This window comes from Rosa rugosa, chromosome 6, assembly GCF_958449725.1.
Source record: "Rosa rugosa chromosome 6, drRosRugo1.1, whole genome shotgun sequence".
Lineage (NCBI taxonomy): Eukaryota > Viridiplantae > Streptophyta > Magnoliopsida > Rosales > Rosaceae > Rosa > Rosa rugosa.
This window is the reverse complement of record NC_084825.1, coordinates 1,862,903-1,881,092: the sequence shown is the minus strand read 5'-3', so window position 1 is coordinate 1,881,092 and position 18,190 is coordinate 1,862,903. Positions and strand designations below refer to the sequence as shown.

The 18,190-nt window shown below is 41.2% G+C and overlaps 1 protein-coding gene and 1 non-coding gene across 2 annotated transcripts; one reads left to right on the top strand and one right to left on the bottom strand.

Moving 5' to 3' along the window:
• The first annotated feature begins 7,073 nt into the window (after window positions 1–7,073).
• TRNAS-GCU (transfer RNA serine (anticodon GCU)) lies at window positions 7,074–7,155 on the top strand. Its single transcript has one exon. It is a non-coding gene; the product is annotated as a tRNA-Ser (tRNA).
• A 3,551-nt stretch (window positions 7,156–10,706) lies between these two features.
• On the bottom strand, window positions 10,707–14,273 carry LOC133714534 (proteasome subunit beta type-6-like; the record flags this gene model as incomplete). The annotated part of the gene is made up of 9 exons (XM_062140660.1): window positions 10,707–11,060; window positions 11,426–11,624; window positions 11,704–11,802; window positions 12,650–12,723; window positions 13,195–13,306; window positions 13,410–13,482; window positions 13,594–13,649; window positions 13,742–13,818; window positions 14,063–14,273. Coding segments are annotated over 8 exons (783 nt in total), but the record flags the coding sequence as incomplete, so codon positions are not given.
• Window positions 14,274–18,190: the final 3,917 nt, after the last annotated feature.

Below are 18,190 nucleotides of genomic sequence, written 5' to 3'. Positions count from 1 at the left end.
TGGCCTCGTCGGCGTCCATTGAGTGTGGCCGGATGGGAGCTTGATGTTTCTGGTGGTCGGGATGGAAGGCTGAGAGGGTTCAATCGACTTTTCTTCCAGTTAACGGCGGTATCTACACGGGTAGGGGGTTCGCGGCGGATGGTGGTGGCTGGGCCTGTGGCTGAGATGCTCTCCGGATCCTATTTATGGGTGTGTGACTGGATTCGGTTGCACTTCCATTGATGGTTGGTGGTGGCCTCGTTTCGGACCTTGGAGCACAGTGTTCGACGGCGGCGCTAGCTGAGATCGTCCATCTGGTGGGCGACGGAGGGTCTGGGGAGGGCGACGGAGGGATAGGAGTTGATCTGGTTTCTGGTTTTGTACTCCCCAGATCTGGGATTGAGGTGGTGGGGGACGGTTTCTGCTGTGCCATTGTTGGACATGGTGGCGGGGTCCGACAGCAACTGTGGCGCGTCGGTGATGAAGGGGTGATGACGATGCTGCCCCTGCAGAAGCAGTCGTGGGCTGGGAGTAAGAGTTGCAGCCTCTCTGGGCTTGTTCCATGGTGGGCCTGGTCTGGGCCTGGGGTTCCACTCTGGGTCCAAGATGGGATGTTTTTTATTTTTATTTTTAGGTTGTTTTGTTAGTTGGGTTAATAAGTTTCTACCTTTAGGGCTTGATTGTTACTAGTGCTTTAGGGTTTGGTTTTATTTTAAGGTTTTGTTAGAAATAGGTCACTGCAGGTTGTGGCAGAGACAATCTTCTCTTCGGCATTCTAGTGGGACGTTCCTGTTCTGGAGTTGGGTCAGCAGCGGTGGCGAAAACGTCTGGCTATGGCATAGACAATCATCCTTGGCCTTCTAGTGGGTCCTTCTTGTCTGGGATCGGGTCTGAGGCAATGGCAATTTGGAGCAGTGGTGGATGGATGGTGTTGACAATAGGGTGGTGATGGCGTTTTCTTTAGTCCCAGGTCTGAATGTCCGGCAATCTTTTTGGTCGAGTTTAGGTCACAATGAGTGTTGGCTTGGTCGATCCAAAGCTGGTTAGGAGGACTCTGGTTGGTGAGTTTAGTGTCGACACAAGTGAGTTGTCTAGTTTTCGAAGTTCTTACCGGCTGGACGAGAGGTGAGATGTCAAGGATTCACTGCTCCTGCGCTTTTGTCTTTGTCATACAGTTGTAGTGCAAGTTTAGAGTCAGTCAGTATAGAGTTCCAGTGTGAAGTCTAGAGGCCATTTCTGATTCAGAGATGTCGCCTAAAACTCATTGTAAGCAGTTCATTATTAATGAAGTTCTTCTTTGATCAAAAAAAAAAAAAACTTATGAGAATATTGCGTACAAATCAGTCAATGAAGCACCAAATCAATATTTGCTAGAGGAAAATGGTATCTGAGTAAGTATGGGAAAATTTCACAAACAGTACCTGAACTTCAAGCCACTAATAACTTTCGTACCTCAAGTTCAAAAAATATCAGATTGGTACCTGAACTTCTGACCCCGACCCAATATCAGTATCTGAGAACAGTAAAATCGTTAACGGAGTTAATTTTTGAAGGGTAAATCTGTCATTTCACTATTCATCATCTCCAAAACTCTCCCCTCTCTCTCTGCAAACCCAGATTTTTCATTATCTTCTTCATACCTCACACAAACAAACACAAATTGACCAAAGGAGAGGTGAGAGGAGTTGGTGGTGGATGGGACAGTGGCTATTGAAGAAGTGAAAGGTTGGTTGATAGTGGTGATGAGGTATGAAGAAGAAGAAATCTGGTATTGCAGAGAGAGGGGAGAGTTTTGGAGATGATGAAAATTGAAATGACATATTTACCCTTTAAAAATTAACCCCGTTAACGATTTTACTGTTCTCAGGTACTGATATTGGGTCGGGGTCAGAAGTTCAGGTACCAATCTGATATTTTTTGAACTTGAGGTACGAAAGTTATTAGTGGCCGATAGGTCAGGTACGGTTTGTAAGATTTTCCCGAGTAAGTATTTAGCATATTTCGTCAAAAAAGTTTTATCCCAACCAATTGGAAATATTCCACCATTGTAAACTGTGCATATTAATGCAACCCATTTGATTAAATTGAATTGAAAATGATGGTAGTCAAATGGTTAATATTTTATCTAAAAAAAGTTGGTAATTTCAGACTTGGCTAATGTTTTGAAGGATTCCTATGCGCATATGGAATAGAGAATGAACAGTAATTTTGAGAATCAAATATCATGCAAAAATTAGGAGGTACTTGCATTTCAACTTTGAAGGAGTCCTCTTTTTTTTTTTTTTTTTTTTTTTGAAGGAGTCCTCTTTAGAACATAGTTTACTTACCATCCTATAAGGGCAATCGATCCTAAGCGAATCTACTCGTTCACCCCTTTTGTGAGTATCGTATTTTTAAATTCAAATTTCATAATCATCCGGTTCATGTGTTAAAACACTAGTTTGCGTGTGCCAAACTCACAGCACAACTAAAACTGCTTTTAAATTAATCACCTCGGGGCAAAACTCGCCCCAAGTCAAAAGATAAAATTAAGGGAAAATCTCACAAACAGTACCTGACCTATCGGCCACTAATAACTTTCGTACCTCAAGTTCAAAAAATATCAGATTGGTACCTGAACTTCTGACCCCGACCCAATATCAGTACCTGAGAACAGTAAAATCGCTAACGGGGTTAATTTTTGAAGGGTAAATATGTCATTTCACTGTTCATCATCTCCAAAACTCTCCACTCTCTCTGCAACACCAGATTTCTTCTTCTTCTTCTTCATACCTCATCACCACTATCAACCAACCTTTCACTTCTTCTATGGCCACCGTCCCATCCACCACCAACTCCTCTCACCTCTCCTTTGGTCGATTTGGGTTTGTGTGTGTGAGGTATGAAGAAGATAATGAAAAATCTGGGTTTGCATAGAGAGAGGGGAGAGTTTTGGAGATGATGAACAGTGAAATGACAGATTTACCCTTCAAAAATTAACTTCGTTAACGATTTTACTGTTCCCAGATACTGATATTGGGTCGGGGTCAGAAGTTCAGGTACCAATCTGATATTTTTTTAACTTGAGGTACGAAAGTTATTAGTGGCTTGAAGTTCAGGTACTGTTTGTGAGTTTTTCCCTAAAATTAAATTAAATTTTCTACTTGCCCTTTACACTAGGACTAGGAGGTTTGTAAAATACGCAAAACAGAGTTCCTGGGCATTAATCACCTTCTTCAACGTTGGTAGGTTCTTATTCTTGGAACCCAACCGTCTTCCTCTCTTCTTTTTTGGGGCAGCTTGTACAGATGGCAAGTTTTCTTTAGGCACCAAGATCCTGCTAGGCGCTTCTATCATCCTAAGCAACCGAGCAGAAAACTTTGATGTGAACTCTGGCATCTTCAGCTTCTTTGCAGGTGCCACAGCATGCTCAGGTTTTTGGAATAGCTCAAGAAGAAGAATTTTTAGCTTTTTGGGAGAGGAATAAAGGGAAGTAGGTTTGCCTCTCTTGTTATCATCATCCAGATACACAAGTTCAGTGTTAGAGCCCGTGGCCTTATTAACCTGCATTTCTGACCTTGCCTACTCCATGGGGACAATGGCTAGCAAGTCATCTGAGCTGTCATTGCTATCTTTCCGGCGCAACACCAATGGTTTGCGTCCACTGCCATGTTCCTTGCCAAACAGACTTCTTCCCACCAAAGGCAGAATAGGGGTTTGGAGGCCTTGGAACTTAAAAGTTCCATTAACAAATTGGTTCGCAATGAAGCTGATAGATGGACTGGTAATCTCCATTTGCTTCTCCCCTGATTTGTGCATCAGGTTTGGTTCGGTTATACTCCCAAACAGAGCACGTCTGCCTTCCTCATGGTAAATCAGTTGGCAAAGGTTACATTTCCCCACGAGGTTTTCAAAGAAATAGGAGATTTTCGCTTCCACCCTAGGTGCCAACTTTAGGGTTTTCTGAAGGGAAAAGGGTTTCAATATTTCATGTGAAACCCTTACTCTCACCTAGCCTCGATTTGTAAACAACTTTTCATCATACTCAATATAGTCTCCAGCAACAGAAGAAATATCAGGGAACTTTTTGGGTACGTCAAACAGTGGAGGGATGTTGGAGATGTGGACCCAGAAGAAGAGTGGATTTTGGGCAAGAGATAGCAGTGGAGCCACACCATCATATTCTTAAAGCACAATGGGGGTTTGGTTGAAACGCCAAGGTCCTCCACATAAGACCTTGTTTCAGTCTCGCAACAGATCAAAAGTAAGGATAAAACCATTGTGTTCTCATTCCTGAATCTTAAAGCCACGATCCAAGACCCAAACGAGCTTGAAAAAACGTCGAAGATCGTTCAGAGTTGCAGGTTGAGGTGCAAGGGGCGACGCCACCAGGTATGACTGCGTTGCACGCCGCTGTCCCCCGCCATTCTTGCGTGAGAAGTCGACGACATTGGATCCAGCTAGGTCTAAGAAAGCGGCAAAGAAGCAGTGACATCATCAATCGATGACATGGTGAGGTTCTCGTGAGTGGGGTCGACGAAGATCGTTGTTTGGATTTACTGTTTTAGAGTTTTGGTGCGACGACATAGGGTTTTTTATGCCAAATTAACTTACAGGTTAACCATCTTAACTCTTGTTAGATTAATATATAGGATAATAATATACTTAGACCAAGTTTGCCCAATTATATTTCTATCCACAAGAATGAATGTAAGGAACCTATTAAACTCGTGTGGCACTTAGACCATGAACCCTAGATATTTCTATCCACAAGAATGAATGTAAGGAACCTATTAAAATCGTGTGGCACTTAGACCATGAACCCTAGATATCCAAAGGTGTGTAGCACGAATTATGCTTAGAATGACTCAAATTTTCGTTTTGATTTTCTTTTTGGACTTGTTTTCTTATTTCATTAAGGGGGGGTGTATTCATTTAAGAGTCTACAAGATTTTTTTGTATGTTAGAAGTCTATGGGTATTCAACTAAGATTTTAAACAGTCCTTTAAAATCTTGATATATTCAATTAAGATTTAAAATTATCAATTTAAATATGCTAATATTCAGAAGTATAATGAAGATTTTGGAGGATTTTATAGTACTTTTTATACATATCAAAACTCAAAAACAATCCAACCACTTCCCAAGAGATTTTGATGGATTCTTTCTCACTCAAAAAATGAAGAAGCTCTTCACCAAAAAAAAAAAAAAAAAGCAGGTCTTAATAGGTGACACTCATCCATTTTGTGTTAGACCTATTTTCCCACTATCTTCCTATGCCCTCATCTAATAATTTTTTATTTTATTTTTATCACTATAACTCTAAAAGCCTTATCCTTCTAGCTAATTAAGCTAACTTTCAATGGTATTATTAAGATGATACATACACACATGATTCTTTTGTAAATATAGTTAGGTTTTCTCTCCTCTTCCTCGAGAAACCCTAACACCCAAGACCGGTTCCTTTCCGATTGATAACTCGAGCTCGTCCGGCGGCGACCCGACCAGTGTGGGCCTCCGGCCTCGCCGGCGTTGGGATCTGCTGCCGGACAGGTCTTCGACCCGATTTGTTTCATGAGGGCTCCATCGGTGGTTGAGCTCGAGGTAGGTCCAGGCGGCTTGCAGCTTGTGCTCTGTGACCGGCGGCGTGACTGTGCTAAGCAAGACCGGTGTCTGGTTCTGAATCGGTGGTGGTGCAGACAGGGGGATGCTAGACCGACGCGATTCAGAGTTGGGCCTTCACGACGGCGTGCGCTGGGCTGGCGTGGTGCGCAGCGGTTTGGGTCACAACGGCGGATGGTCGCGGTGGAAAGTCGCGGCGGGTGGTCGTGGTGGCCTAAATCGAGGCGGCAAGGGCCATGGCAGTGTAGGTCGGGCGGAGTCGCCGGGCGGGTGACGTACGACATGTCGTCCGGGATGATGGGCTGGGGCCAAGGCTGCTTAATGGGCTCTGGAGTTGGATTACCATTTTGGATGCTCTTGGGCCTACAAATTGGGGCTGGGATGTTTGCCCTAGGCCCATCTATATGTTTTTAGTTTATCTATTTACAATAATTCCTTGTATTAGGAAACTAGGCATTTTTATGCTTTATGTCTCTCTAGCGTCTCTGGAGTAGTACCGAAGGAGGTTATCCGCTATTTCTACGTCTTAGAATGTATAATGAGTAGGACTATATGTATGTACCACCTGTGGGCACTACCACTAGCTTCTTGTCTGTCTATCAGCGGAAGAGTATGTAACGGCCTATTCTGACTTGTGCGGAATATAAATGTTGAATTTCATTCAAAAAAAAAATGATTCTTTTGTAAATTAGATATAAAATAAATTATGTCGTTAGTTTACTACTTTATTTTTTGTGTAACATTTTGGCTGGTTAATTTTCTCTTATTGTTCATATATCATTATACACAACATAAAGAATGGTAGATTGCCATACTTTCTTGTCATTGATATAGCATTATAGTTGGATCCATAGCTTAATTAAAGAAGAAGAAAAAAAAAATTAACCTACCAAAAACATCATAAGGATTTGTAAAATCTAAACAAATACTAGTAAATCAATCCATTGGAATCAATAAGAGTCTATATAGAATTTAAACAATCCGTGGATTAATTGGATTAAATAAATCCATTGATTATAAAAACTCAAACAAAATCTTTTAAAATCTTAATTGATTACACCCCCCTAAATCTAAATGATCAATTACTTTCCTAGAACAAAAAAAAACTAAACAATTTATATTATGTTCTTCACCATTTATCTGTTGACTATTACAATTGAACTTATATATAAGCCCTTGGGGTTAGCCTGAGTGGTGAGAGAGGTTGGCAATTGGATTAGAATTAAGTTAGATTAGGGATTGGATCCTCCAGTGTACCAAAAAGAAATTTATACATAAAAATCAATTTGTCTGTCATAATGTGTTGGACCACAGGTCCACACCATCATAACACCTCATTCATCTAATGCAAGGAAAAATAGTTGTTAGGCATCATAGGTCTCGCTTATAGGGCTATTACTCTTCTTTTCAATATGACCCTTGGCTCCTGTCTCGATCAACAACAAAACAAAGAACTTGGTAAAGTTGGCAAGCCAAGATTACAAAACAATAACGACGCTTTGGCCGAGTGGTTAAGGCGTGTGCCTGCTAAGTACATGGGGTTTCCCCGCGAGAGTTCGAATCTCTCAGGCGTCGTTTCAAATTTTTTTTAATGTAATCTTTGAATATTTAAAGGTCAAATCTGACGGTTTAAATGCTGCAAAAAAAAAGAAAAAACAGTGGACTATAAATTCATGCTTAATTTACCATTACAATATTTCATGTTCGAACACGTAAAACGAGTGTCGGACTAAAAGGAAAACATCTTTTTAATTAAAAAAGAGAACAGTAAAGAGTAGAAACAAACTAAATTACTGATGCATGTTTTCCATAGTTATAATGAAATTGATGCATAATTTTTGTGTTCTTAGTCTGTTTAATACTGAGTTCATTGTTATCATATGAAAATGGTGTATTTAAGATTTTTTTCGTTGCACTTCTTCATACAAATTGATATTTATATATTTGTTGTTTGCTTTTATTTCGGTATTGTTTGACATAAACCTTCAAATATTTGTGGAAACTAAAAATGCACAGCATTATGCTGATTTCTCTTCCACCATCATTTTTTTAGTTGCGACAGCAATATTAATGGCACAGTTGCTTCAAATAACCATCTATTCATATAAGAACTCAATGAATTGACTCATTGGTTACCATTATTGCTTTGGTATCTCATTAGCTGATAATCAATACAGATCGGTTGAAAATGTGCAATATTAAAACCAACAGGTTCACAACAATTTTCAAACTAATCATATGTGTAGGGCTAACAAATATATATCATACAAACATTTTTAAGAAAAGAAGACTGATAATGTATCCTTTCAGTTAAGCTAGTATATCTTCGGTGACAATGGTGACATGACCATTGATAATGGTGAGTGAAACAAAGTTTTAGTGACATGATTTCTGAATATATCATCGGACCAAAATGTTTACCTAATCAAATAAACAAGTCATAACAAATAAAAATAAATCAGTTAAAACATAAATCAGTTAAGTCACCCTTGGCGCAAACTCTAGGATCCACTTCATTTTCTTCGATCTCGTTGGCCATGCCATTCTGATAGGGCTGGACTCGGTTCTGTTTTTCAATTTTTTTGCCGGAACCGGAACCGGAACCGATGATGTTTTTCCGGTTCGGTGTTGCTACATTTTTTTGCCAGAACCGACTTGGAACCGGAACCGACTTGGAACGGTTCGGTTACGGCTTGTAACCGGTTCCTGTACACACAGCAAAACAGCAGCAAACCTATCCAGTTTCTCAGCTTCCCAGCCACGTTATGTTCTGCAATTTTCTCAGTTTCTCCATTAAAGAACACAGCAGAACTGGAGGAGGAGGAGAAGAGGAGGAGAAGAAGAATATGGCTGATCTGGAGAAATCTCATACCAGTAGTTCTGAAGAAGAAGAAGAAGAGAAGATCGATTCAAATTGATGAAATATTGAAATATGCCTCCAGTAGTCTGGTACAACCGAGAATATAGAGAAAGAGAAAGAGACAGAACAGAGAAAGAGAAAGAAGAACAGAGAAAGAGAAAGAGAGAGAGAGAAAGAAGAACAGAGAAAGAGAAAGAATAAAGAAAGAGAAAAGGAGAGAATAAGAAAGAGAAAGGAAATAAAGAAAGAGAAAAGGAGAGAATAAAGAAAGAGAAAGGGAGGTGGTGGACGACCGAGAGACAGAGAGAAATGGGAAAGGGAGGGTGAGGTTTGTATTTTATTAGAATAAAAGACAGAAATGGAAGGTTATGATCGCATTGGAAGACTAACTTGGTGCCTGATCACATGAGAAAGAGTCTATTTTACAGAAATAAGCTCGGTCATATTATCCAATTATACACTGACATCTGTATTTCGGTTTCAAGAGGGTTTTGAAAGTAAGAACCGGAACCGAACCGAGAATACATTGCCAGGAACCGAACCGAAAAAAATGTAGTGTCATATTTTGTAGAACCGAACCGAACCGACCCTTTCGGTGCAGTTCGGTGCGGTTCCTTCGGATTTTCGGTTCTAAATCCCAGCCCTACATTCTGATCCGACAATTTTCGATCCTCTGTCGCCTCCTTTTGTTGCCTTTGTTTTCTTAGTATAAGAATTTTATGTGTTGGCATTCAAGATCGTCCAACGCCTTCTTAATCTCATTGTATTCGGGGTGACTGGTTTCACCTGCACAAAACTTTTCGATGCTCCCATTCTTTGTTTCAACCCAGCTATATGCAGGGTTCTTTTTCAGACCCTTTTCTCTTATCAGCTTCCTAACACTTGAAACATCACTCCACCTTCCTGCTGATGCATATACGTTATAGAGCATCACATAGTTTCCAATATTATTAGGTTCAAGCTCAAATAGATGGGTGGCAGCAATTTGAGCAATGTCGGGGTTCTTATGGATACGGCACGCACCAAGTAGTGCTCCCCACACATATACAAAATATTAAGTCTTAGGTCTAGGTTAGAACAATGTGAGTGTTTGAGTTGAAAACTAAAACTATTGAAAGATCAACATCCAACTAATCTTTGTGAAGCTCTTAAAAGGTAAATCATTCATTATATATATATCATTGCATCTTTAGTTCTCGATTGTGCGTTGTCGAGAATCAGAGACGGAGCCACGTTGGGGCACGGTGGGTTCCGTGCCCCAGTCAGATCTTCTTTTTATATGTTTCTGGTGTCATAGTTACATGAACAGCTCTTGTGATGCAGTGGTGGTCTGGTGGAGGTATTTAAGAACTTGAGCCTGGTCACTGGTTCGAGTGTTGGTACCAACCACAATATGTCAACTTTTTTTTATTTCTTCCTTTTTATAACATTAGTGCCATTCTAGCTTCTCAACACAAAAATACACTACTAGAATTTTGTTCATAGACATCGGTTCTGGACCGATGTTAAACTAATTTTCGACCGATGTCTTAGTGGGTGTAGAGAAAAGTATAGACATCAGTATAAGCGCGTTTTCAACCGATGTCCCAGACAACAACCAACATCGATTCTAAAAAACAAATCGATGTATAATCGTTATAATCATCATATTTTTGTATGTTAGGTATGTCTAATTCTTCATATTTTCACATTTTATGCTTAATAAAGTATATGTCGAACAATACCTACGTGAACATTTGCATCGATTTCTATTCCAGAAGCGATGTCTAGTACACTTGTAGACATCAGTTGCCATGAGTATTGTTTGTTCGTGGGCATTTTTACATGTAGTTTGGCACATTATTTTCTTAGGAATGATGTCTGTATCTTTAGGCGTCATCGGTTTTTTTTTAAGGACTGATGTTTCATTTAACACAGTACATCGTTTTCATTTAAGCAAAACGATGTTCAATGGTTTTATGTACATCGCTTGCTTTTTCTAGAACCGATGTGTTGTTTCATTGTAGACATCGCTTTTGTTTTGCAAAATCGATGTGCAGTGGTTTTGAGTACATCGGTTCTGCGGACACAACTCGATACATTGATAATCATAAGACATCGATTTTCATTTTGATACTGATTTCTAAACTCTCAAGTGACTTCGTTTTCCTTGGCATTACTGTTTTGTTATGCTTTTATATATATACTTCACTTCATTTTGACAAGCGTGATGAGCTAAGTTTGCATCTAGCTGCTGCTAGGAAAAGAAATGCATTTCATAATCATCCAAAAATTGGGGCTTTCCATTAATTTTCTTTCCAAATTCATGATTGAACATATGTCACAAAAGAAAACCCCAAAACCTACAAAGGCTAGCCTAGAAACATATGAGCAACAATCTACAAAATTTCAACACCAAACTTTGCTTCAAAGCAAAAACTAGCCTTGCTCAAAATTGATCTTGGCAGTCAAGTGCAAGAGAAATATGTATTAAGCTAAAGGTTCACATGAAGTGAAGTTAACACCGGTAACCAGACCAATGTGACTAGATCACCTTATCAGGCTTGCCCATCCATTTCACTTCACACCCTAGCTCTTCATATTTGGCAGCCAAATATTTCACAACTTGTAATCCAAGGCCCTGCAAGAGAATGACAAAGTCAGTTTCACAGTGCAACATAAACGTAATGACAGTGATTTTTGGTATTACTAAACTCAACAAAAAGAAATACCGACATCAAGACATTTGTTCTCAAATACACCGAGTCCTTTTGTAAAACATACAACTTCATAGTGAGTGCATGACCTCAGATTTAGAGCTTAAAACATGACACAAATATTACTAATGATACCATGTAAATCAGGTTTAGGACTAGAAAAGCCAAAGCTAAGAGAATAAAGTCGATTGTGGTTGTGTGTTATAGTGCAAGTCAAGACATAAATGAGCTTTGTTACTGCAACGTAAGAAGTATAAGCTAAAAGGATGAAACAGTAAGAAAGACGAACCTGAGTAACAATAGGAGCACCAGGACGGCCAAGTCCTGAAGAACGTATTGAAGAAAGAGAAGCCTCTTGTCCATAAATGGAAAGTCCAGAGGATGGGAGTTGTGATTCCAATTGCGACTCACGGCTGAGTTGCAGTATGAAGCAACGACTTGTCAGCCCAGGGATCTGGTTGGCGTTCTTGAGAAACTGGAGCAGTGTACTGAAGATGCACCCATAGTCAATAAACAACAATGCGAAGAAATTAAATCACAGAAAACATCAGCAGAATTTAAGCTTACAGTTTTCTCAAAAAGAGGAAGAACACTATGATCAACCAAAAACTTCCTCAGGTGAGACACGACTGCTTCTAGAGCTTTGAGCACCTTTAAGGTTTCTCCCTGCATTTCAATAATCCTCTCATCAGCGGCAGCATAAAATGGAACCTCTTTTGCCAGAACAAATATTAGGTATCAGATGCCTTGTTTAGAGAAGTAAGAATATCATTCATTCGAAGAGGCAAAAGAACTTGAGAACAGAACTGCGAACTGTAACTTGAAAAGTGCAACTAGAGAATTGCAGACTTGTCAAATCTACAACAGAACTGCGAACTGTAACTTTTGGAGGTCTTTCCTAAACTTACTAATATCTTGTTTTCAAGTAAAAAAGTTGATATAACAAACAATTATGTAAGCTAAATAACCTGTTCAAAATCAGATTTATGTTATACCATTTTGGAGTACTAATATAATTTGATGATAACGCCAAAAGTAAATACATCATCAGTTAACTAAGCAACCTGCAAACCAACTAACCAACAAATGAAATCACACACAATTGTATCTCAATTCCCACGCAAGTGCAAAGAAGAACTACAGCCAGAGAAACAGTGATAGGACCACATTGAGATTAAGGAATTAAGTTTCCCATGGAAAGGAAGTATAAAGCTAGAGATTAGCTCAAGTCTTTAATCATGCACATAAAGCAATCCTTTTTTTCCATTAGCTTAATTAACTACTGAACATTAGCTATCACAGCAGAAGCTTGAAAGATATCATCACTACCTAAATGTAGTGTATCAGATCCATAAAAATGAAAAAGTTTAGAATCTCCTTTAATTTTTTCAAGTCATTTAGGGGATTAAAATAAAACCAGGTCAAGTCCCATGAAACTCAAGTACTTTTCATGACCAATTTGTTTCGAGCTAATTACTGAACAAATAAACTTCAAACATCAAGAGACTCATACCTCCGCTTCGTCCTTGGTCATTCCTTCTCTCCATGCTTGATCAAAGAATCCATACAAGTAACTGGAGCCAGAACCTATAACACAGAAAAATATGTCAGGTCAAACCACAGGCAAAAGTATCGCATTAATTGAACCTCCTTCATAAAGTGGAAATCATATCCAGTTAGAACCAAAGCATGCTATTGAAATCAGTTCTCACGATATAAAGAGAACAAGGCTATGACATCCTGATCTGAGCCTTCAATGCAGTAGATACAAGCCAATATCATTAACCACAAGATGAATTCCTGGCATGTAATCCAGACGTATACTAGCCAAATCCAAGATTATGATAATCCATAAAGTTCACAAGTATTCTAACTTGAGACCATAACTCACTAAGCATCTAATTCCAACCAATTAACAATATGCTGTACTGTTTTGCACAAGTACTAGATTTTACACACCCAAAGCAAACAAAGACAAATTCACTCACACAATGTCTACTCCCTATATTGAAAAGGAAATTGTAGAACTGGGTCATAAAAAAGCTTTAGCGTGCATACCTCCAATGGCAAATGGCACCTTTATGACTGTGCCGCCAAGCGGAACTCCATAAATCTTTCCCCCTTCATACTTGTCCCAGCCTCCAACAATCAACCCAGTTTGCAACATATTCTGCCAAGCCCAAAAAACAACAGTTTAAACCCCAAACAACTAATTGAACTACAAATAAGCTCACACAATAGTATCAATAAGCGAGAAATTCACCAAACCTAACCTTGTTGCCATATGACAGTAGCTTGATGAGATTAGCAACAACTTTGACAGTAGCAGGCTGCCATAGCTGAACGCTGTACAAACACAAATACACAATTAAATCCAGTAAACCATTAACCCGAAACCGCAATACAAATCGATACGAATCAGTGAAATAAAAGGCACAGAGGCTGAAAAAGACTCACGTGTGCTGATGAAGAAAGTGCCTCACATAGTCGGAAACAACCTGAGAATCTGCAGCCTGCAAATTGCGAAAACTCCACATGCTCAAAAATTCGATCAAAGACAACAAATTAAGATAGGTCTAGGCAGTAACGAAGATGAGAATCGTACCGATCCAGAGCGACAAACGTAGACATTATCCGTGAGCTGAGTGATTTTATCCGAGCACTGATTCTCAACATAGACACCTATAAACAGCACAAACAAGTATGCAGAATTATAAATCAAACAACAATGGCGACGAATTTAGAAAATTTCAAGCAGAAAAAGTTAGGGTTTTGATGAGTGAGAGAGCGGCGACTGACCAGTGGAGACATAGTTCTAATACAGTTTCTCTACAACCGAATGATTCCAAACAAATCTGAAATCGGAAATCGAAAAATCCAGTTCACGATAGAGCTTAAAAGAAAAGCGAAGTATCACGAAGCTTACCCTTTCTACCGGCGAGCTTACGCTTTTCCCTGCAGAAGATCCTATAAACCTTGTCCTTCAACGAGCTCGGACAAAACGCTTTGGAGGGCGAACTGTGAAGAGTTGAAAAGGGTTTTGGAGGAAGCAAAATCAACTCGAATCCCTCAAGCAGAAGAAATCGAATTTGGGTTTGGCAGGGGGAGGGCAGCAGCGGGAGTTGATGAGGACGTCGTCACCGTCGTAGTGGGAGGCGCGTAAGATGACGGACTGGACGGAGTCGATGCCGAAGAAGCCGAGGACGTAGAAGAAGGAAGCAATGAGGAGCTCTAGAATGGCGGCGATCGAGTTCGAGTAAGCTTAGGGTCCAGAATGGAGGTTGAGTTTGGGAGGAGATCCAGTTTGGGGTGAGTTTAGAATGAAGGAGTCTCGCTAGGGTTTTCTGTTTCAGTTTTGGGGTCGGGCGCAAATTTTTTTCTAAGTGTAAAAGTTTTTAGATTTAGTACCCGCTTCTTCAATTCACTTAAAACACTTAGCGCGTTTTGCAAAAATAGGTTCCCGCAAATTTTCAAACAAAACTTTTAACACCGGTCATTTTAAGACCCGATGTTAATGATATACATTTAAATCGGTATTTTCGTAAAACGATGTTAGATTACGTTTTTACATCGTGTGCAAGTCTGACCGATTTAAAACATGCGATGTCTATGAACAGATTTCTAGTAGTGATATTAACACTATCCTTGAATGTAGTTGAATGTTTGATCAAGAAAATATGTAATTTAAAAATATATATATATATTGATCTTTCTAATTTTTTTTTATTAAAATTTTAATATATTATAAGTTAAATTTTTTTTTTTTTTTTAACTTTCGAGTGCCCCAATAGAGATCAATTTCTGGCTCCGCCACTGTCGAGAATGATAACCCTGTTTCAAACTCGAATATATCTTAGTGGTGTCAATGCATATTTATTTTCAATTTTCTAGGAAAGATGTCTTGGTAGTCAATGTTACCACTCTCTGATTTGTAGGGTTGCATATTAATTAGTTGTTTTAATTGAATGAGTATGTAAAGGTTTGCTCACTTAAGAGACAGATTTTAAGAGACTATGAGGAACAAGTGAATCTGACTGCTGGAAACAAATGCACAATTTTAAGTTGTTATAATTTCAGCTTTTGATATACATGTGGTTGAGATGCATTTATCCCTCACAACCTCTTAAAAATTGTCTATTAAGTATGCATATCTTTTTCATTTGAAAAAAAATCAGTTTTTCTTCCATAATATCTTTCAGGGATGATACTTTCCGAATAGAATCCCATTAGATTTTATCATCCAAGATTTTCTAAGGCCTGTAGTGCGCATATTGTACTTACATGGACATTTGCCAAGCATAATTAGCTATAATGAGCATAATGAGCCACGCTCATGCTACCGCCAGCAGTACCAACTCCCACCAACGGAGTGACCTACGGAAACACTGCCAAGAAGGCTACCGCCTGAGCCCCGGCTCACCCCCAAATCACCGCTGACGCGCCGCGCCAGGATAACATCAGAAGCTCCAGAAGCTGGGAACTGAAGCATATCAATCCCACATCGAAAACATGGAAGAGGTCAACCTCTTCCTCACCTATAAAAGGTTATCTCCTCTCTCCTAATTAATTATGTATTTACTACTTACCTACTGTTATTCTGTCAACATAAATACATTGACTAACTTAGGCATCGGAGAAGAGAAGACCGCCCAGCGCGGTCTCCCTTTGACGCCCTTTGTATTTTACTTGACAGGTAGCGGAAGTATTGATTACATCACAAGTAGCGGTCCGCCCATCGGACCAGCGTTAACCAAGGTTTAGCCACCACTAAATCTTAGACGTTAACATTGGCGCCGTCTGTGGGAACCCTTGAACAAAAGGCCATCCCACCACAACAATCACCATGACTAACGGTAGCGGGGGAAACGCCGAGGAGCAGGCGGACCAATCCACCAACCCCCATCCCATCAACCCCGCAACTAACGTTAACCGTGCACTATTCAGCACACCTGTCAACCCTAGTGTGGAACCTCAGGTTACTCCCCAGGTTCCGCTGACTCAAACTACAGCGGAGGCCCGACCAGGCAGCAGTCGCCCACCAGGCCAAGACCTCGCCGCTTTGTATGAGCTGGCATTGGCGGACCTCCACAAGGCAAACAGGGAGAGCGAATAGGAGCGCAGAGAAAAGGCCGAGGCCCAAAAGCAAGTGGCCACACTGATGTCAAGATTCGACGAACTAAAGAAAGCGCTGGAGGCAAACGTTAACCCAATGCAGAGCGAGCAATCACGGAGCACCAGGCGCAGTCAACCCAATACCGGCGGATTGGTACCCGCACCAATCATACATATGCAGGTACCGCTGAACCCACCAGAACTATTGGGAATGGGCCCACCTCCTCTGCCCCGACTAATGTTGGAGCAGGAAGCGGAGTCACAACCGCACACCAACCGCTCCGCGACCAAGGCTAGAACTGAAGGTAATCCGCCTAACCCCAGGCGGGAGCCGGTGAAACGGAACCTCCAGGCGGGACCCGCTGGTGACGCAACCGCCCTAATCCTGGAAAGGATGCAACAATTAGAGCAAAGGCTAATCTGGGCAGAGACGGGTGCCCCAGCGCCAATTCCAAATCTGCTCTTTGCGTCCAGGTCAGGGCCATTCACTGCCAGGATCCTGCAAGCCGTCAGACCAGCACATGCAAAGACACCAAAGATGTCACATTACAGCGGCATGACTGACCCCTTCGTCCATATGGACACCTTCAAAAAAGTCACTAACAACAAGGGATTTGATGACGCCACCCTTTGCCACTTGTTCAGCAAAACGCTAGATAGTGAGGCAATGAGCTGGTTCTTTGAATGCCCACCAGGATCCATCGACTCATTCCATGCACTATCAAACGCTTTCCTTTCTCGGTTTATCCTGTTGGCCGCCGGACATCACAACACAACTCAGTTGTTCAACTTCAAGCAGGGCGCAGAGGAAACATTGAAGGCATTTGTCACCAGATGGCGAGCGGCGGCGTCTCAGTGCCGAGATCTGGATAAAACAATGGCATTAGCAGACTTCAAGAAAGGACTCCTAAATGGACCATTTCTCTATCATCTCAATTACAATCATCCAAACGCCCCGTATGACCATGTCATGAACGAGGCTGTCATCCATGCACAAGCAGAATTCATCACATATAGAGAAACCCCACCATCACCGCCAATGCCGGCAAAGTCCACTCAACCCTCTGGAGCAGCTCGCCCTCGCACTCATTGTCGCCGCTAGACGCCTCCGCCAATACTTCCAGGCCCACACAATTCATGTCTTAACAAATCAGCCGCTGAGGTAGGTAATGCAGAACCCTGAGCACTCAGGGTGCCTCAGCAAATGGGTCATCGAGCTCAGCGAGTTTGACATTGACTACAAGCCAAGGATTGCCATGAAAGCCAGGCGGTGGCAGATTTCATCGCTGAGCTCACCGAGCGTTAGGATGAACCCGACCTAAGGACAGAGGCCAGCGTAGAAATGGTAACCGCTGAGGAACCAGCCCCCCAACAACAGTCACACTGAAACCTCCATGTGGACGGCTCCGCTTGCGCTAAGGCCTGCGGCGCCGGAGTCATCCTGACGGGACCAGGGGGACTAAACGTTGAATACTCGTTAAAGTTCAATTTCACAGCCTCAAACAACATGGCGGAGTATGAAGCGCTCATTGCAGGCTTACTCCTCGCCATCGACTCAGGGGCTGACAGCGTCAACATTTTCAGCGACTCTCAGCTAGTCGTTAACCAGGTCAACGACAGCTTCCAGGCCAAAGACCAGCAGTTAGCGGCGTACTCAGGGTACGTCAAGACGCTTCTCAAAAAATTCAAATTTCACACCATCACACAGATCACCAGGGAAAAGAACGCCAAGGCTGATTCACTGGCAAGACTAACAACCGCCTAACCACACCAAAGTCCAGCGGACACAAGGGTGGAGTGCCTGGAAAAGCCAAGCATCACAAAAACCCTAGCGGAAATATTCAACATTGAGGTGAACCCCAGTTGGATGGATGAAATAATCGATTACAAGCGCAATGGAACGTTACCAGCGGACAAGGTTGAGGCGCGGCAACTTAAGCGG